Source organism: Saimiri boliviensis, chromosome 17 (assembly GCF_048565385.1).
Source record: "Saimiri boliviensis isolate mSaiBol1 chromosome 17, mSaiBol1.pri, whole genome shotgun sequence".
In the NCBI taxonomy this organism is placed as follows: Eukaryota; Metazoa; Chordata; class Mammalia; order Primates; family Cebidae; genus Saimiri; species Saimiri boliviensis.
Window position 1 is genome coordinate 15,512,235 of NC_133465.1, and position 21,395 is coordinate 15,533,629.

At 46.6% G+C, this 21,395-nt stretch overlaps 1 protein-coding gene across 1 annotated transcript in view; it reads right to left on the reverse strand.

The window, feature by feature from the left end:
* Positions 1–2,144: 2,144 nt before the first annotated feature.
* TVP23C (trans-golgi network vesicle protein 23 homolog C) overlaps positions 2,145–21,395 on the reverse strand; it is a 49,570-nt gene continuing 30,319 nt past the window's right edge. The window contains exons 6-7 of the mRNA XM_039475717.2: positions 3,041–3,217; positions 2,145–2,293 (exon numbers count right to left, since the gene is read on the reverse strand). Coding sequence (XP_039331651.1) covers positions 2,145–2,293; positions 3,041–3,217 — 326 coding nt within the window. The remainder of the gene's footprint in view (positions 2,294–3,040; positions 3,218–21,395) is intronic.

Consider the following 21,395-nt stretch of genomic DNA (forward strand, 5'->3'; position numbering starts at 1 on the left):
CAGCTATTAACACCTCACTCTGCCTCATCAGGAGGAGAGAAAAATTACATAAGCCAAGGAGTGGTAGGTGACATGGAAAGAAAAGAAAGACAGGAAGTGAGTGGTCCCAGCCATGGAAGGTTTGACAATTTTGGCCGTGCACTATATGCTTATTATTATGGTAGAGTTACTACTTGACCTCTTTGAACTTGTGAAATAGTTTTTATTCTATAATTTATTTATGCATTCTTTCATTAAGAATTTACTGAAAAATTATCAGGTGTGAAAATGTCTTATAAACTCTTCCCCCACCCGCCAGCCGAGACGGAGTCTTGCTCTGTCGCTCAGAGCTGGAGTACAATGGCATGATCTTGGCTCACTGCAATCTCTACCTCCCAGGTTCAAGCGATTCTCCTGCCTCAGCCTCCCGAGTAGCTGGGATTACAGGTGTGTGCCTACCACGTCTGGTTAATTTTTGTATTTTTAGTAAAGACGGGGTTTCCCCATGTTGGCCAGGCTGGTCTCGAACTCCTGATGTGATCCACCCTCCTCAGCCTCCCAAAGTGCTGGGATTACAGGCATGAGCCACCGCACCCAGTCTGTAAACTCTTAAGTACATATGCAATTATTAATTTCTAAACCTTGGGAGAGCTGCAAAAGATTTCTGCCCTTAAGGAATTTATAACTTGTTGAGCCTAGAATACGTATTTCCCTTATATTTCTTAGAACAAAAATGAAGCAACCTCTAATAACAGTGGGAAGGTACAGGATGTAGCTAAAGCATTTCTGTCCAGATTTTCCCACTGTCCCTTCCTATTCATCACTGTCCCTTCCCGTTGACTCATTTCAACTTGGGATTCACTATGACTACTAGATCCTTTTCTTCTCTATTTCTCTTAAAGTTCATTCTAACTACTTGGACATTATTTAATCCCATATTCACAATGCCCACCTTCCCAATCTTTAACTGACTTGGTGCCCTATTAACAAGAGTTCTGTTTCACCCAGTGACTCACTGAGGAGCGAAGAGACCCTCACATTTGTGGGACCGGCCACAGTATGCACTCAGAAGCTGTGGGACTAATAGCCACTCCTCAGAGAGTCCCTGGGGAAAGCGACGCATAACAGACCCTAACTGCAGTAAGTCGGCTGGGCCTGGCCTGGTAGCTCTGAGTCTTTTCTGTCACGTATTTCCATTGAAAGACTGCCTTTAGGAGCAAGGGAGTTTAATGAGGCTGTCCACAGTGGGGCAGCCAGCGATAGTGGGATTGAAGTAGAAATCATGTGACTTCGGTGAAGAAGTATAAACTGACCAGCTTCAGTGAGCCGCCACCCAGCTAGAGAACAGATGTGACCTCTCAGTGGGCAGAGCTAGCTGCACAAGGCCAGATCTGCTCCCTCCTCGGCCACGAGGGTGGCCACTGGCCCCAAGAGAAGGAGGGAGAACCAGACCTCACTCCCCAAGCCGGAGAGGGTTCACCACTGAGGCACCGGCCGGAGGAAACTCAAGGGCCTCATCCCCCATCCCTCTCCATGTTCTTCCCACTGTGACCTTCTTCAAGGGCGTGATCACCCGGCCTGTTAGGCACTACGTAGTAAAATGGGTCAACCTTTAAAAGCACTTTTCACGACGAAGGCCCAGAAAAAGATAAAAGATAACATTGAATTGAGGGGGGAGGGGGGTGGAGGGCGGGGCACAAGAGGGTGATTGAAAAAAAAAAAACATAGATCGTTTCCGGAATTGGACTTGTTAAGCCTTACCCCTTAGTTCCCGCCCTCGGGAGTAAGGGCCTGACATTCTGTAAAGGGACACAGCCACCCGCAGAGAATAAGGTGGAGGCCTCCACCCCTTCCCTCTTGGTCCCCGCCTAGGAGGGACCGTGGTGCCAGCAAAAGAGGGACTGCCTGGCCCGGAGCCCTGGGGATCCCCTCCTTTGTCTGGAACCCCCTGGCCCACCGCGTCCTTCCTCCGGGCCACGTGGCCCTGCCCCAGGCGTGCCGGGGGCCACTCGGACAACGCAGGAAGGCGAACCTTGCAGGGACCGCGCTGCCGCCTCTCCTCCGCCCTTTTCCCCTTCGTTTTTCAAGCTCCCAAGAAGAGGAGCTTCAGATTTGTGGGTTGTTTTTAATGCATTCCAGATGCCGGAAGAAATTTTGGCCCGGCCTCAGCAGCCGCTCTGCCTTTGGGAGTCTCCCCGCCTCCCCTCCAGGCCCCAAAGCCGCAGGGAGAGAAGTTGGCGGACGGGCGCCATCTGTTGGCAGCTGCCTGGACCCGCACGGAGACGCGGAGGACTAAGGCGGGGCGCAGGTGTCCCGTGAAGAGTTCGATACCTTGAGATACCACCCCACGCCAGTTAGAATGGCGATCATTAAAAAATCTGGAGACAACAGATGCTGGAGAGGATGTGGAGAAATAGGAACACTTTTACACTGTTGGTGGGAGTGTCAATTAATTCAACCATTGTGGACGACAGTGTGGTGATTCCTCAATGACCTAAAAATAGAAATCCCATTTGACCCAGCAATCCCATTACTGGGTATATATCCAAAGGATTATAAATCATTCTACTATAAGGACACATGCACACGAATGTTCATTGCAGCACTGTTTACAATAGCAAAGACCTGGAACCAACCCAAATGCCCATCGATGATGGACTGGATAGGGAAAATGTGGTACATATACACCATGGAATATTATGTAGCCATCAAAAACGGTGAGTTCGTGTCCTTTATAGGGACATGGATGAACCTGGAAACGATCATTCTCAGCAAACTGACGCAAGAACAGAAAATCAAACACCGCATGTTCTCACTTACAGGCGGGTGTTGAAAAATGAGAACACATGACACAGGGAGGGGAGCACTACACACTGGGGTCTGTTGGGGGGAAATGGGGGAGGGATGGGGGTGGGGAGGTGGGAAGAGATAGCATGGGGAGAAATGACAGATACAGGTGAGGGGAAGGAAGGCAGCAAACCACACTGCCATGTGTGTACCTATGCAACAATCTTGCATGTTCTTCACATGTACCCCGAAACCTAAAATGCAATAAAAAAAAAAAAAAGAGTTCGATCAGGGACCTTCGGGAAAGAATTCATGTCTATCTGATGAAACGTCCTCGAGGGATGGCCCAAGCTGCAGCTCCCACCTGTGACCCCAGGGCTTTGGGAGGCAGAAGCGGGAAGATCTCTTGAGCTCAGGAGTTTGAGACCAGCTTGGGCACTGTAGCGAGACCCTGACTCTACAAAAAATAAAATAAAAAATAAATTGGCCAGGTGTGGTGGTGCACGCCTGTGGTCCCAGCTGCTTGAGAGGCTGAGGTGGGAGGATCACTTGAGCCCAGGAAGTGGGAGATGCAGTGAGCTGTGACCACGCCACTGCACTCCAGCCTGGACGACAGAGCAAGACCATGTCTCCCAAAAAAAGTCCTTGAGGCAAAAGGTGACATGCTTTAGAACCCCTCAGTCCTTAGACACGAACAGTGAAGCGAATGAACATTGTGGGAGCACGTGCAGGACCCTCTTGGCCTCCTTTTGCTGCCTCATTATGTTTTATTTCAACTTTAAAAAGAGTTGCTGGCATTAGAATGTCCAAAAATTGGTGACATTAGAATGTCAAATTATTTGAAGGATGGAGATTTTTGCATTCAGTTATGTGTTCACCAAAATCAGCTAGCAGAAGATTCTGTGCAAGTTAACGTGTAAGTTTATGGTTTGGTGAAATCTAATAGGTAGAGAAGAAGGAAATGGAGCAAGTGGACATAGATGGTTGTTATGGTTAGGAAAAGGCCACCGTGAGACTTTTCATGGCTAGCACGCAGACCATCGACGTTCTATCCCAAACAGAAGGAGGCTCTTGTAGGATGGTGAGTTACAGTAGGGTTCTAGGAGGAGAGGTTCTCAGTCTGTAGGAAGGGAGAAGGGAAGGGTTGGGCAGGGTGGGGGGAAGTGAATGAAGTTCCAAAGCCAGGGAGCTAGGCACAACCCCGTGAGTAGCACCAAACCTAAGGATGTTTTCTCGGGGACACTCAGAAAAAAGACCTCTGTCTCCTGAGAGCAAGTGTGCAGTCCTGGTTGTCTCCACATTTCCCCTGAACATGGTCCTGTCCACCAAATCAGGCCTGAGGATCCTGAAACACCTCCACGACCTGGGCCCTCACTCCCTAGACAGCCCAGGAACCAGGGGGCTAGGCCTGAAAAACGGGAAGCTTCTGGTACTGGGCTTTATATTCCTGCATTTTTTATTTTATTTTATTTTATTTTATTTATTTATTTTTGAGACGGAATCTCACTCTGTCGCCCAGGCTGGAGTGCAATGGTGCGATCTTGGCTCACTGCAACCTCCGCCTCCCGGGTTCAAGCGATTCTCCTGCCTCAGCCTCCTGAGTAGCTGGGATGACAGGTGCATGCCATCACGCCCGGCTAATTCTTGTATTTTTAGTAGAGACGAGGTTTCATGTTGGTCAAGCCGGTCTCCAACTCCTGACCTCATGATCCGCCCGCCTTGGTCTCTTGAAGTGCTGGGATTACAGGCGTGAGACACCGCACCCAGCCTATTCCTGCGTTTTCAACCGGAACAAGACTTTGTGATGTGTGGGTTTTCACACCCTTTCTCTAAGAGGGAGCTCCTCCTCTTAGAGCCACTTTTGTCTTTGCAAATTTGTCCCTTGGGTTTGGCGACACAGAGGCAGTGGCCAGAAAAGAGAGGCAGAATTGGAGTCATGATCATGGGACTTTGGCTTTGGACAGGCCAAGATTTACTTGGATAAGAACATAAAAACAAGGAGCTGCTGGAAGAGAAGAGCTGCGCTTTGGATGGGTTTATTAAGAGCTGAGAGCACGGAAGACGAGACAGTTTTGGAAATCAGCTGCAGTAGCCTGGAGGATACTGACAATCACTTCAATAAGGACAATTTTATTTAAGAGACAGGGTCTCATGCTGTGGCCCGGGCTGGAGTGCCATGGTGCGATCACAGCTCACTGAAGCCAAAATCTCCTGGACTTAAGCAATCCTCCCACCTCAGCCTCCCAAGTAGCTGGGACTACAGGCACGTACATCCATGCCCAGCTCATTTTTAAAGCTTTTTGTAGAGCCAGGTCTCACTGTTTTGTCCAGATTGGTCTCAAACTCCTAGGCTCAAGGGACCCTCTCTCTTCAACCTCCCAAAGTGCTGAGATTACAGGTGTGAGCCACTGTGTTTCATGGAGGATGAGGTTTTTAAGGTGATTTCTGGTATGTCAAGAAGATAATTCCTCCCCTCCCTCTGATCTTTAGGGGTTTCTTGAGGCACTAAAAATTGGAATTACTTATCATGGCTCTTCTGGAAAAAGAAGAGGGTCCAATAAAACTGCTGTTTCTTTGAGCTCACATCATGCATAGCCCAGGCCACACGGACCCCGTTACATACCGATTACACAGTCAATGCATGTGTGTTCTCAGCACTGACGAAGTAGTGGCCATGAAGGCAGACGTGGAGCTATAGTCCCAGGCTTTCTTTTTTCCCTTTAATATTTAAAGCAAACCTGTTCAGCAAAACAAAGGAGGCCAGAAAACAAACAAACAAACAAACAAACAAAAAAAAAACCATCCATGTCAGTTTTTAGAAAAAATCTGGACTATGTGTCTTTCCAAGATGCATGGAAATCTTTGGTCCGAGTTGCTGCTCATGAGCTCATGAGCCGGTGGGCGGGCTGGGAGTTTGTTAGTGGACCTGCAGTGCACCGTGGAGCACATGTCAATTCTCCCAGCAGTCTTAGGCAGTGATGCCTAGTGGTTCAGAGCACAGATTCTAGATCAAGACATTCCTGGGTTCAGATCCCAGCACTGTCATTTCCTTCCTGTATAACCCAAGAAAGTCTTGGCTTTTGCAGAGGCCGCTGCTGCCGGGAGCCCCATACTATCAGCCATGGTCAACCCCACCATGTCCTTCGACATTGCCACCGATCATGAGCTCTTGGGCCATGTCTCCTTCAAGCTGTTTGCAGACAAGTTTCCAAAGACAGCAGAAAACTTTCATGCTCTGAGCACTGGAGAGAAACGATTTGGTTATAAGGGCTCCTGCTTTCACAGAATTATGCCAGAGTTTATGTCAGGCATAATTTTACATGTTATAATGGCACTCGTGGCAAATCCATCTACAGGGAGAAATTTGATGATGACAACATCATCCTAAAACAGACAGGTCCTGGCATTTTGTCCATGGCAAATGCTGGACCAAATACAAACGGTTCCCCGTTTTTCATCTGCACTCCCAAGACTGAGTGGTTGGAAGGGAAGCATGTGGTCTCTGGCAAGGTGAGAGAAGGCATGGCTATTGTGGACACCATGGAGTGCTTTAGGTCCAGGAACGGCAAGACCAACAAGACGATCACCATTGCTCACTGTGGACAACTCTAAAGTTTGACTTGTGTGTGTTTTTTCTGTTGTTATTGTTGTTGTTGTTGTTGTTGTTGTTGTTTTGAGGGTGGGGTTTGGTTTTTTCTGAGATGGAGTCACACCCTGTTGCCAGGCTGGAGTGCAATGGCGCAATCTCGGCTCACTGCAGCCTCCACCTTCCAGGTTCAAGCAATTCTCCTGCCTCACCCTCCTGAGTAGCTGGGACTACAAACATGTGCCACCAATTCCAGCTAATTTTTTGTATTTTTAGTAGAGACAGGGTTTCACCATGTTGGCCAGATGGTCTCGATCTCCTGATCAATCTTGTGATCTGCCCACCTCGGCCTCCCAAAGTGCGGGGATTACAGGAGTGAGCCACCACGCATGGCCCTAACTTGTATTTTACCTTAATCACCAAACCATTTCTTCCATAGCTCAGGAGGGCGCTGCTCCACCCCATTTGCTCTCAGTGTCCTAGAATCTTTGTGTCCTTGCTCAGTTCCCTTTGGGTTCCTTGTTTTCCGTGCTCCCTTCCATGCCTAGCTGGATTGCAGAGTTAAGTTTATGATTATTATATAAAAACTCAATAACAAAAAAAGGAAGTCTTTATCCTCCTATGCCCCCATCTTCTTATCTGTGAAGTGGGGATGAAGAAAGGACCACTCCTTTAGAGTTCACGGGAGGAGTAAATGAATTCGTAGGTGAAAGTGTTAGCACAGTGGCTGCCATATTACAATGTTTATTAAGTGTTAGTTACCAGCCAGGAAAGGAGAACCATCTCTTGACACAGACAGGCTCAGGACCTTTGAAAATATTTGTGGTCTGACCATTCAGTCAGATCAGCCCAGAGCCCAGGCTGCACACATGTCCCGTGAACTGACTGCATCCCTAGGAGGCACTCCTCTGCTGGGATGAAGGCATCTCTGAGTTGGTGGGGACCAGCTCCATGCCCGCCACCTGACCCTGGGGTACTGTGATTCTCTTGCCCACCTCCCTGTAACAGCCACTCCACTTACCCCTCATTGGAGATGAGAAAGGAAGGAAAAGCAGAGCTGGGCTGCTGTGGTTTTTGTCCTGTCCCCGAAGACCTCTGGAAGGAATGGAGAGACATCACATCTGAGGCTCTCCACCCAGACCCCAGGTAACTGGGCCAAGGTAGGCAGCGTCCCACTCTGGTCCTGCAGGTGCTCACATGCTCTGCTCCCACATGGCCAGGAGCGACCCCCTGTTCCTCAGGGGACTGGGGAGTCCCAAGTTCCAATCACTCTCCCCTTGAGGTTCACAGGCCCTCGTTCCCCTCCCTGTGGCTTCCCTGGCGCTTCTCACCGTACCCAAAGCTCCACCACCTTACTGAGTCACGCATTCACACTGTGTATACAGTGCTGCTCTGGGACCGGGAAAGTGACCCACTAATAGCTTATAAACGAGCACAGGCCAAGGTATGGTTTTCATGTTTAAACACCTTTCTGAGCATTTCGGGACCTACTTCTTGGTCTTGCCTCTTATCGCTATTTCCTTCCCTGTGTTCCTCATGCCTCTAACATGAAAGGTAACTTCACGGCAGCAATAGCTTCTCATAGACAGGCTCAGGTCCTTTGTAAATATTTGTGGTCTGTAAATATTTGCCTAGACAGTGCCCTGGTAAGCTGGGGGGCACTTGCCAGGGGAAGAGACCCCGATGAGTCACTGCACTGGGGACAGAAAATGCTCTGACTTCAATTTCTATTTGTTTTTATCTCATTGTTAAACTTCTATCCTGGGATATGTTTTAGATTTACATAACGGCACAGTAATAGCTGTTTACATTAATAAATACACAGTAACTGAGGATGCATGAGCAAAGGTGAAAGGGCACAATTTTAAAGATTTGGCAGCCAGGGTCCTGGCCCACAGTGCCTGTCTGTCATTCTCTGGTCTGGCTTCAGGGAGGTTTTCTTGCTATATCAGCCCCCAGGGTTGTTCTCCCACCAGAGTAGTAAGCACAACCTCTAACAGAGGGAAGAGCCTGGCACCAACCAACCAATCAGAGGGACCTGGAGGCTCTGGGCTCAGCCCACATGAGCCCCATAGTTGCTGGACCAAGGGGAAGTGCTAAGGGGCAGCCCAGGTGACGGGATGCACTTGGGAAGCCTGGAGCAGCTGCTGGTTACAACAGTCAGACAATACTTTGGAAAATTAACAGCAAGGAGTGCTGAATATCAGCACTGACTCCACCTTCTTTCCAAGTGGTGGTTCCTACCAGCCCTACCTTTGCAAGTTTCTTGGTCTTTGCTTATGCAGATCCCTGAGAGTAAAATGCTTTTCCACACTTCCTCTGCCTATTAAAATTCCGCTCATCTGGCTGGGCACAGTGGCTCACACGTGTAGTCCCAGCACTTTGGGAGGCCGAGGTGAGAGGATCACTTGAGCCCAAGAGATGAAGGCTGCAATGAACCATTGCAATGAAGAGTGCAATGATTGTGCCACTGCACTCCAGCCTGAGCGACAGAGCAAGGGCAAAAAGAGAAAAATCCAGTCATCCTTCGGGCTCTAGTAGAGATCCACCCCTATCAGGGAGAACCCTCTGATGCTCCGAGTTAGACGGAAGTGCTCCTTCCCTGACTCACAGGGCATGCTCTGACTTAGCTCTTACTGTGCTCTTGCCTCACCCTGAAGGCAGACTGCTAAGCTCCTTGAAGGCAGCAACTATTATATTTCAACAAGCCTGAGATGCCATGGTTGTAAAATGCATCATTATTTTATGTATCTCTAACAAAGAAAAGGACCTGCCAATGGACTATTGACTGGTAAGACATACCCGGATTTCAGAGATGTTGACATTTTTCTAAAAAAAGCAAAAGTGCTACTTAGAATGAATGACATGTGGTGGCCAGCCGGCCTGTGTCTCTCTAGCATCGTGTTTGATTTGCAGCAAGTGTTCAGGAAATGTTTCTCTTTGCTGTTTTCAGGGTTCTAGTTAAGAGTTCCAGGGGAGGAAGTAGAGAGGAGAGCTGGGCTGCAGGAAGATGATGATGAGACCTAAGGACTAAGACTTGAGCTCATAAACAAATCAACGAGAAAAAAGCAAACGACCACATAAAAAGTGGGCAAAGCCCATGAACAAACACTTATCAAGAGAAGACGTACAAGTGGCCAGTAAGCATGAGAAAATACTCAACATCATTAATCATCAGAGAGATGCGAGTCAAAACCAATAAGATATCATCTTATACTAGTCAGAATGGCTATTATTAAGTCAAAAAATAGCAGATGTTGGCCAGTCTATGGAGTAAAGGGAATGCTTATACATTGCTAGTGAGAACATAAACCAGTTCAGCCTCTATGGAAAGCAGTTTGCAGATTTCTCAAAGAACCAAAAATAGAATTACCATTCAACCCAATATTATACCCAAAGGAAAAAAAACGTTCTACCAAAAAGACACATGCCCTATTCACAATAGCAAAGATGTGGAATAGACCTGAGTGCCCATCAGTGGTGGATTAGATAAAACAAATGTGGTACATGTACACCAAGGAATACTATATAACCATTAAAAAGAACAAAATCATACTTTTTGCAGCAAGATGGATGCAGCTGGAAGACATAATCCTAAGCAAATTAAGACAGGAACAGAAAACTAAATACCATATGTTATCACGTATAAGAAGGAACTAAACTTTGGGTAATCACGGATGGCAACAGTAGACACTGGGGACTCTAAAAATGGGAAGGGACAGAGGGAGGGAGGCAAGGGTTAAAAACCTCCCTATAGCCGGGCGCGGTGGCTCAAGCCTGTAATCCCAGCACTTTGGGAGGCCGAGGCGGGTGGATCACAAGGTCGAGAGATCGAGACCATCCTGGTCAACATGGTGAAACCCCGTCTCTACTAAAAGTGCAAAAAATTAGCTGGGCATGGTGGCACGTGCCTGTAATCCCAGCTACTCAGGAGGCTGAGGCAGGAGAATTGCCTGAGCCCAGGAGGCGGAGGTTGCGGTGAGCCGAGATCGTGCCATTGCACTCCAGCCTGGGTAACAAGGGCGAAACTCCGTCTCAAAAAAAAAAAAAAAACTCCCTATAGATTACTATGCTCACTATTCAGATGACAGGTTCAGTTGAAGCCCTAACCTCTGCATCAGGCGATATATCCATGTAACAAACCTGCACATGTGCCCCCAGAGCTAAACGTTTTTAAAAAAGGTTTATTTAGGCCAGGCACTGTGGCACACACCTATAATCCCAGCACTTTGGGAGGCTCAAGCACGCAGATCACCTGAGGTCAGGAGTTCAAGACTAGCCTCGCCAACATGGTGGAAACCCGTCTCTACTAAATTAGCTGGGCATGGTGATGGGCGTCTATAATCCCAGTTACTCAGGAGGCTGAGGCAGAGGCAGCAGTGAGCTGAGATCACACCCCTGCCTTCCAGCTTGGGCAAAAGAGCAAGACTCCATCTCAAAAAAAAAAAAAAAAAAAAAAGTTTTTTTTAAGCCTTGAGCTGAAATTGCTGAAACCTTTCTCAAGTGTCAGATGTGTCTGCTGCCTGCTTCCTAGTGTTTCAGGGAAAGGAGTTTGGAGCCAAGATCCCAGTCATCTTAGTCATAGTTCCAACTCTGCAATGGCCTGTATGTCACCAAAAAAGCCCCTAATTCCTCTGAGATTCCCCATATTAAATGAGATAATAGGATAATAAAAAACGACTACCATTTACCAAGTTCTAGCAACATGTCAGTACTTTTATACATATTCATATATTTTCATGTGTTTTCTGGAAAAAAACAAAAACAAAAACAGAAAAACAGTATCATTGGCCCTTTTTGTTTTAAGAAAAGATAATGGGGCCAGACATGGTGGCTTATGCCTGTAATCCCAGCACTTAGGGAGGCCAAAGCGGGTGGATCCTGAGGTCAGGAGTTTGAGACCAGCCTGGCCAGCGTGATGAAACCCTGTCTCTACTAAAAATATAAAAATTAGCTGGGTATGGCGGTGAGTGCCTGTAATCCCAGCTACTCAGGAGGCTGAGGCAGGAGAATTGTTTGAACCCAGGAGGCAGAGGTTGCAGTGAGCTGAGATCACACCATTGCACTCCAGCCTGGGTAATAGGGCAAGACTCCATCTCAAAAACCTGAAAAAGAAAAAAGATAATGGAAGAGGCAGCCACTCAGAGGTCACGGGACCTTAGACAAGCGCCTTCCTACATTTCATAGCTAAGGAAACAGGATCATAATGTTAATCACAGGTAACTGGTCTACAATAGAGAGCTTTTATAAAAATAAAATACAAGACCAAATTCAAAGAGCTTTAAAAACCACAGAGCCAGACAAATGTGAGAGGTTATTATGAGCAAACAATGACATTACAGAAGTCAAAGTGCTCAGTGCGATCAAGAACAAGGACTCTATTTCACTCCCATGTGTCACCATAATAAAGACAGAGTCCCTGATCTTAAAGGCATCAATTTTGCCCCACTGGAAGCCTTTGGAAAATGTTAAAATCGTAATTCATTAATAGAATAGCATCCTAAAAGTTCCTGCCGTTTCCAGGAAGACAAACAACTGGTTTTAGGTCCTAAGGAATTTGAATCATTAAGAAATATAAAGTACTACTAGTTTCTGCTAGTTTTACAGTTTTAGGTTTCTACACAGTTAAGAAACTAAAGGATAGATTTTTTTTTTTTTTTTTTTTGAGACGGAGTTTCGCTCTTGTTACCCAGGCTGGAGTGCAATGGCGCGATCTTGGCTCACTGCAACCTCCGCCTCCTGGGTTCAGGCAATTTTCCTGCCTCAACCTCCCGAGTAGCTGGGATTACAGGCACGCGCCACCATGCCCAGCTAATTTTTTGTATTTTTAGTAGAGACGGGGTTTCACCATGTTGACCGGGATGGTCTCGATCTCTTGACCTTGTGATCCACCCGCCTCGGCCTCCCAAAGTGCTGGGATTACAGGCTTGAGCCACCGCGCCCGGCCGATAGATCATTTTTTAATTGGTCCAATTTTCCCAGTTCTTGTTGTTCTAATCAAAGAATTGTTCAGGTCCTTATCCTTCCTTGAATCAGAATGTCCTCAAGTTTATGGAATGGGCTTCCCATGTCCCCACTTAATGGCTCAAGAATACCGCTGTTGTATTCTTTTTTTCCTTTCAATTGTGTTGAATGACTCTGGAAAAATACTGTGTATTTTCAGTATCTGACATGATAGGATCTCACAATAGTTTCATATTATTTTCAATATTTAATATGTAAAATTAAGTAATCTGAGATTTTTAATGTTTACTAGCAGACAAATTAATTATAGGAGTACCAAGAAGACTCAAGGGATTGGAAATTATGGCTTAATTAGTGGTTAAGTAGGACAGCTCTTCTCAAAAATCACCTGGACAACCTGTTGGAACACAGACTGCTGGGACTCATCTCCACAGTTGCTGATTCAGTAGAATCGGGTGGGACAGCATGATTTGCACTTTTAATAACTTTCATACCTCCCGGATAACAGTGAGGCTGCTTGTCCTGGGATCACCCTTGAGAACCACTGACTTACATGGTTATTGGAAGGACCAAGAAAGACAAACCACAGAAGCTTTCTCTTGTGTCTTTCTTGGGATGTGGGTTGCTCTGATGTTGACGTGGTGGGGTTAGGAAGAGACTGGGGAAGACACTATAAGCCAGGATGACAGGTTTCATTTGTAAAATCTTTGGGAGAGTTTCCTTCTTTAATCCAGGCTTTGTCTCAAGAGCAAGAAATCATGAGATCTAAGGTCCTTCTGACAAGACCAGGCTCTAAACTGTCTCCATATGACCCTCGGATCCCAAAAGGACCTTCCATAAGTAGACACAAGGAGGACAAGGCTACAGGGGGAATTCACCAGTATCGGTAACTATGACAACACCCAAATAATCCCTGCAATGTTCGAAGGTTCATAAGAAAGGAGAGTCTTGTTGTCCCTCTGGTGGCATCCAGTAGCCAAGTGGAAAGCGATCTCTGTTGCTACAATGCCCAAGCTACTGAAAGCCATGCTCTTTGCTTTGCATATTACTGACTGCGTGAACATCATACACACACACACACACACACACACACACACACACACGTAAATTTAATTATTTATTTATTTAGAGACAGAGTTTCGCTCTTGTTGCCCAGGCTGGAGGGCAATGGTGTGATCTCAGCTTACCGCGACTTCCATCTCCCAGGTTCAAGCAAATCTCCTGCCTCAGCCTCCCGACTAGCTGGGATTACAGGCATGCGCCACCATGCCTGGCTAAGTCTGTATTTTTAATAGAGACAGAGTTTCTCCATGTTGGTCAGGCTGGTCTCAAACTCCCAACCTCAGATGATCCGCCAGCCTAGGCATCCCAATGTACTGGGATTACAGGCATGAGCCACCACACCCGGACATACCTGTAAATTTTAAATAGCCCATAGAATAATATTAATATATCTTTATTACAGATATATAGTTCCTATCAGGAAATATTAAGTTACCAACTCCTAGCAGACATTGTATTTCAAGCAAACCAACCCTACTACCATGACTAAACCTAATTGGGCCAAAGAAAAATGCCTGATTAAGGACTATATCAAATCAAAAGGGAGTGACCCACCCATACCCCTGGAGTCCCCTCTGCTTGGGAAGGCTGAGGACATGGCACAAACGGGCTATGTGGGACCTTAGGCAAGTTCCCTCTCCTCTCCTCCCTGGACTTTAATTTCTTCTTCTAGAAAGCTAGGATGCTAGATTTCATTTGCTCAGAAGCACTTTTGGTTCTGACAGCCATAAACACAGTAACTTTCTGTTCTTTTGCATGCCACTCCTGGGCCCTTTCTCTTTGTACTATGCGAGGAACTTACTCCATCATCAGATTTGAGTGGGGGAGTATGTGGGACTCCACAAGGCCGGGAACAGTCCCTAGGAAGCCAAGGCAGACTTCAGAATATACGGTCAGACTCAAATGGCAAGGAACTCAGACAATGTCACATTGTGGAGTTTAAAAACATGCATTTTTAAGAGCCTGGGCTTACTGAGTCAGCGATCTGGAACATTCTCAAGAGACTAAAAATATCCTGAACGCGGACTGAATTTTAAACTATGCTTTACAAAACTTTCTATGTGAAAACAATTGAATATTTCTTCTTTAAAACAGTTATCCATTTTCTTTATTTAGATTTTCACAACTGGAATTGGTAAGTATAGAGGAGGCTTCAGCCTGAGATGGGAGATTGAGCATCACGCTTCAAGGGCTGTCCAGTCATAGCGTCGACAGCAAGGGACCAAAATTCATAACTTTAAATCTCTCAAGCAATCTACATTTTCGAAACAAAGAGGTAAAATGCTTTCTCTTTTCTTTCTGACAGTTTGAGGATTCTCTTTCACAGCATCAAACAGCAGGACAAAGGGTTCTTTTCAACCAGGGGGTTAGTATTTGCCAAATGCTTAGCTCATGGCATTGCCTGGCTTCTCCCAGCAGTACACGAGCAGCAGATCTGTAAATGGACTGAAATGTCCAGCAAAATGGATACAAGAGTACCTACCTATCACCACCCCACCAGGTCCATGCAACCTTTCCCTAACTGACGCTAAAATAATATGGAGACAGAAAAGGCAGTGACGGTGAACTACTGTCTGAGTCTCAGCACTGAGCAGAAGAAGCTGGATATAAAGTGCTTTCCATCATTTTCTCAAGTGTGCTTCAAATGCAGGGGCAGACAGTGAGGGAGGCCCAGAGACCCACGGCCTGTCACCAACCGGAAAACCACAGCATTCAGAAGCAGCCTCTGCACACTTCCAAGAGAACATTCTTATCACCATTTGTGGGGTGCAGCTATTTACTCTGGGCTACTTGCTTAGGAGCAGAGGCTGGACTCTATGGTTGCATACGGCCCATCCATCTGGCAACAAACACACTTTTTAATAAACTAAGAAGCCTCTTTCAGGTTGGAGCAGCCTTTTCAATGGTCCTGCCTTGGCTCGGATATAGCAAAATGCTATAGACTGGGTGGTTTAAACAAGTCAAACAAGAAGGGGGTCACTTCAAAAGAACAGGAAATGTTTCTAAGCAGGCACTCAGTAATCCTTAAAAACTAATCTTAGGATTTCTGTTGTAACATTAAGCACATCACCTCTTTCCAACTTAGTACTGCATGTTAAACTGTAAGATCTATGTAGCTTTCTGACTACTTGGTTAAAGAAGTGTGTGCATGCTCTGGCATTTATTTATTACTTTTAAGAATGATAAAAATGCTGAACTGTATGTGATAGAAAACAAGTAGCATGAAAGAAAGAGGAAAAATGGAAAATAAGGAGCACAGAAATCCAAAGGTGAGGGAAGCTGACATCAGTGTGGCAGAGTATAATGTAGGCAATTTATGGCAAAACGCAGAGAGTTCTACAAAGGAAACGACTGGCCTCAAAGGTTAAACATAAAATAATACAGTATTTTGCCACGTCAAAAGGGTTCACGTTAGTCAGCACGTGAGACCTCTGCTATTACAAGGACAACTTACAGGAGATACGCACGAAGCAAAAAGCCACAGAGGACAACCCAAGTGCGAAACTGAGCCAACGGATCCCGAACCTGAGCCACTGCTCTGGTGGATGAAAGAACAGGGACGTAGGCGCACGTGGCTGCGGCGGACACGGGGAGCATGCCGCCCAGATCCCCACCGATCCCTTTTGCAGGTGAGAGGCATCTTTCCCCAGCTTCAGTGTGCTTCAGGTTTCCAACAGCCCAGAAGTGCAACTCCTTTTTCGAGGATTGCCTTTGGGGTGCGGGAAACACGGCCGCTGGAATACAGAAGCGGAAGTGGCTAGGAGTGCCCATCCCCACAGTGGGCTTGGCCCTGAGCCGATGACTGACAGATGTGCGAGCCAGAAAGCCCCCGCTCCCTGGGTCCCGGGGGCAAAGGAAAAACGTGCACTCCAGAGACACCCTGTGCAATCCGACTGAATCTACACCCTGGAACTTAGCCTAAAATTACACCCCCTCCTACCTGATGCTTCCCCAACTCAACTTTACTCCCGTGGAACCAGAAATAAATCATCTGAGTAGGAATCCTCACGTAAGCATCTGCTCCTGAGGGCCTAGCCTAAGACAAGCACCCATGTGAACCGGGCACCGGGCCTGGCACTGTTGGGGAATTAACCCCTCAGAGGGAAATCCTGCCTCCACTGGGGAAGCATATATGCTCAGTTGGGAGCTTGAAACACAAGCAATGGAAAATGAACTACACGAGATACGATTTTCATGCTGAAAAAGTACTTTGAATTCAGAGGAGAGTGAGAATACAGGTATCCTTTTACAGGTATTGATCGGCTTAAGACCTGTGCAACTTACAACTATTCGACTTTACGACCACAATCACTAGCCACGACTGCTCCGCGTCTGGCAGCGCAAACGTTGCCCAGCTGGGCGTACGGCAGTGCGGACCGGCTTCCGGCAGCACTACCATCTCCGCGTGCACCATTTCAACTGGTATCCCAGACTCGGTACCGCAATTTGTGTTTTGCGTCTTGGGTATTTTTCATCAAACCCCTCCCAAGATGTCTACCAAGAGGAAATTGTCTTTGTCTAGACCTCAGCCTACCAAGAAGGAAAGAAAGGCCATCGATCTGACACGAAAATGAAGGTAATTAAGCAGTACGAAGGAGGAAAGAAAGTGAATGTGATCGCACGTGATACGAAGTTATCACACTCGACTGTGTCGACGGTTTTGAAAGATAAAGAATTTGTGAAGCTGTGAAAGGTTCTGCACCCATGCGATCAGCAGTTATAACAAAGCGATTGGGAAAATGTTTCCTATGGTATTTTTTACACCTGTATTTTGTATTTTTGTATGCACCTGTATTTTCTAATTTTGTATGTTTTGCAAATATTAAACCAGTTATACTGGTAATGCAGTGTTTTACTTAAACCTGACGAATGTAAAAATAAGAAACAAGATGGTGTAGAGATGATACAAATGGCATAAAATGAACAAAGAAAATTACGATATATAACAATAATGAAAGAAAATTATGAGAAAATATGACTTAAAAGATTTTTATAACATCATTTCACAGTACTGTACTGTACATATAGGCTACTCAACTTACAACCAAATCGTGTCACGACCAGCCTGTCGGAACCAATCGTGGTCGTAAGTCGAGCACTAGCTGTAAATGGTTTTTATTAGTGGAGAGTCAGAATCTAGAAAGGCCAGGTGATAGAGGACAAGTCCCTTAACATCACACCCAAGGAGTAGAGACCCTAAGGATACTAAACCCCAGCTTTCACCACACCCTTCCCTTGCCCTAGTCTCCATATGTCTTCTGGGTGGATTGCTGACCTGAGCGAGATGAATAAATGGCAGGCACAGTGACATCGTTTTGGTTTGTGTCCCTGCCTGTCTCATGTTGAAGTGTAATCCCTAATGCTGGAGATGGGGGCTGGCATTAGGTGATTGGATCACGGAGGTGGCTTCTCATGAATGGTTTAGCACTATGCCCCTAGTGCTGTCCTGACAGAGTTATCATGAGATCTGGTTGTTTTAAAAGTGTGTGGCCCCTGCACCCCGTCTCTCGGTCCTTCTCCTGCCAGATAAGACGGCTGCTCCCCCTTTACCTTCCACCATGAGTAAAAGCTCCCCAGAACACATGAGCCAGTTAAATTAACCTCTCTTCTTTATAAATTACCCAGTCTCAGATATTTCTTTGGACCAATGAAAGAACAGTCGAATGCATACAGCGAGGCCAAAGGCCACCTGCCACAGTGCACAGCCAGGAGGCAATAGCAAGAATGGAAAAGAAATACAGATGTTGGCCGGGCGCGGTGGCTCAAGCCTGTAATCCCAGCACTTTGGGAGGCCGAGGCGGGTGGATCACGAGGTCAAGAGATCGAGACCATCCTGGTCAACATGGTGAAACACCGTCTCTACTAAAAATACAAAAAATTAGCTGGGCATGGTGGCGTGTGCCTGTAATCCCAGCTACTCAGGAGGCTGAGGCAGGAGAATTGCCTGAACCCAGGAGGCGGAGGTTGCGGTGAGCCGAGATCGTGCCATTGCACTCCAGCCTGGGTAACAAGAGCGAAACTCCGTCTCAAAAAAAAAAAAAAAAAAAAAAAAGAACTACAGATGTTTGTTGTGAAGGAACTAGGGACTTGATAATGGATGTGACAGGAAGAAGGGAGAGATGATTAGTGCGTTCGTCAGCCCGGGCTGCTGTAACAAGCTACCCTAGACTGGGTGGATTGAACAGCAGAAATGTGTTTCTCAGAGTTCTGGAGACTGGAAGCCCAAGACTGAGGTGTCAGCAGGGCTGGTTTCCTCTCAGGCCCTTCTCCTTGGCTTGTGGACGGTATCTTCCCCCTTTGTCTTCGCGTGGTCCTTCCTGTGTGTGTGTCGGTGCCCTCATACCCTCTTCTTGTGGAACACCAGTCAGACTGAATTAAGGTCTACCCATATGACCTCATTGTATCTTACTCACCTCTTTAAAGACCCTGTCTCTAAATGCAATCACCTTGAAAAGTAGTGTGGGGTTACAGCTCCAACGTATGAATTTGGTGGTGGAGGTGGACAATTCATCCCTTAAGAGTTAGCAATATTGGGCCAGGTGCGGTGGCTCATGCCTGTAACCCCAGCACTTTGGGAGGCTGAGGTGGGTGGATCACGTGAGGTCAGGAGTTCGAGACCAGCCTGGTGAACATGGTGAAACCCTGTCTCCATTAAATATACAAAAATTAGCCAGGCATGGTGGCAGGCACCTGTAATCTCAGCTACTCAGGAGGCTGAGGCAGGAGAATCGCTTGAACCCAGGAGGCAGAGGTTGCAGTGAGCCAAGATCATGCCATTGCACTCCAGCCTGGGCTACAAGAGCGAAACTTTGTCTCCAAAAAAAATAAAATAAAATAAAACCAGTTAGCAATATTATGGTGGGGTTGATTGATTCTAGAAAGACCATGTTTGAGGTGATAACCACACCTCCCAAGTATGAACATCCAGCAGGTGATACACCTGAGGTGATATACCAGAGATCTGGGCATAAACTTCAGGAGAGAGGCCGTGGCTGCAGAAAACTAGAAGATCCTGCTTGCCTGCCCTACTTCAGCGGTGCATCCCACAGTGTGTGCTGTCTGGGAAAAGCACAGGCATGGCATCTCACCCCGGGTGTGCGAGCTGAAAAACTCAACTGCATCCATTCAAGTGCTGAGCAAGCCCCCTGTCAGTCAGCTCTCTTGTCGAGCAAACTCAAAAGACACTGCTTTATAAATGAGAGTGTCTATTGAATAATTTACCCACAGAGATTCCTGGCAGCATAATGCACGCCAGTCATTTCCACGGGACACTTCTTTCTATGGACAACTTGGCTGTCCACCGTTTCCATCTCCCTGTCACCCCCCAACTGATATTTAAGCTTTCTGTGGCCTGGGACTGTATCCCACTCAATGTCATAGCCCTGTTCGTTCATCCTAAATGTACCTTCCTAATATGTGTATCCTCCCCAGCGTCTAACACAGCTTCTTTCAGGGAGCAGGTGGTCAATAAGTATGTGTCAATAGTTACGCAGAGAAATGGGTACTGATCTCTAACAGGTGTACAGTAGCTAAGAGCGCAGAATTCCATGGTCGGCATCTTATCTTTACCAAGTATTAGCTGTGTGGCCCTCCCTGAGTAGAATTATCTACTCTCTGCCTCAGTTTCCTCATCTTATCCAATAAGGGTGACAATCACTTTTATCATCCACCTCTTCAAGTTGTTGTGAGCATTAAATGAGTTAATATATCTAGCACATGGTGCACAGTCAACCTGTATGGGTACTGGGAATTTTTTATATCCATCATGTGCTTGACACATTAGCTGGGTTGCCTCATTAAACCTCCAAACAGTGGTTTCAGGTGGATGTTGCCATCACACCCTAGGGAGGAGGAGGCCACATCTGGTGAAGGTAAGTAACACCCAGATGACTAGACAGGTGGCAGGAAGCAGAGACAGAAGGTGAGCTCAGAGCTGAGTCCCATGGCCATTCTCTTCCCACTGTGCCATAAGAGAATTCTCACTCAAGAATGTTCCTGGCCTCTCACAGAGAACCCCACAGGCACTAAGAGTCAGGAGCTGAAGCCAATACAGCAGCAGGGTCTACTCAGATATAAGGGGGTTCAGAGATGTGATCATGTCCCAAATCCTACTCTATATAGTTGCAATGCTGCACACTGTATCAACAGCACGTTCAAGCTAAAAAGCCTTTCATATGCATTATCCAGAAGGCATCCCTAGCATTCAGGGGCTCAAAATGTTCCCCTTGGCACTCAGCTGAACCATCAGCATGCCAGCAATACCCATGTAACTCCTACATCTGGAAAGCAGATGACAGCTGGGCTCTCAGCAGCTGGTCAACAACAGACTGTGACTAGGACAGATTGTCACTGTGCCTTAGAGAATCTTAAGCGTTCCTTCAGCTCTAGGATGGCAAACAGACAGTGTCCATGCTAACTCTAATTGATTAGAAGTGATTGTCTAGAATCTGTGTTTTCCAAAGAATTCCATGGCTAGGACTGGGCTCAGTAGAGAAGAGCTCCATGGTTGACTAGTGATGTCTGCCCTGGATGCAAGAAGGACAGAACATGAGACAAAGGTTTTCCAACCCTTCTTCAGGCCAAATCACCTTGCAGTATGGTTTGGCTCTGTGGCCTCACTCAAATCACATCCTGAATTGTAATCCCCATGTGTCCAGGGAAGGACCTGGTAGGGGTGACTGGATCATGGGAATGGTTTTCCCCATCCTGTTCTTGTAGTAATGCATGAGTTCTCATGAGATCTGATGATTTAAAGGCATGTGGCAGTTCCCGTGCTCTCTCACTCTCCTGCTGCCATGTAAAATGTGCCTTGCTTTCCCTTCACCTACTGCCATGATTGTAAGTTTCCTGAAGCCTCCCAAGCCGTGCGGAACTGTCCATTAAACCTCTTCTTTTTATAAACTACCCAGTCTCCGGTGGTTTTTTTTTTTTTTTTTTTTTTTTTTGAGACGGAGTTTCGCTCTTGTTACCCAGGCTGGAGTGCAATGGCGCGATCTCGGCTCACCGCAACCTCTGC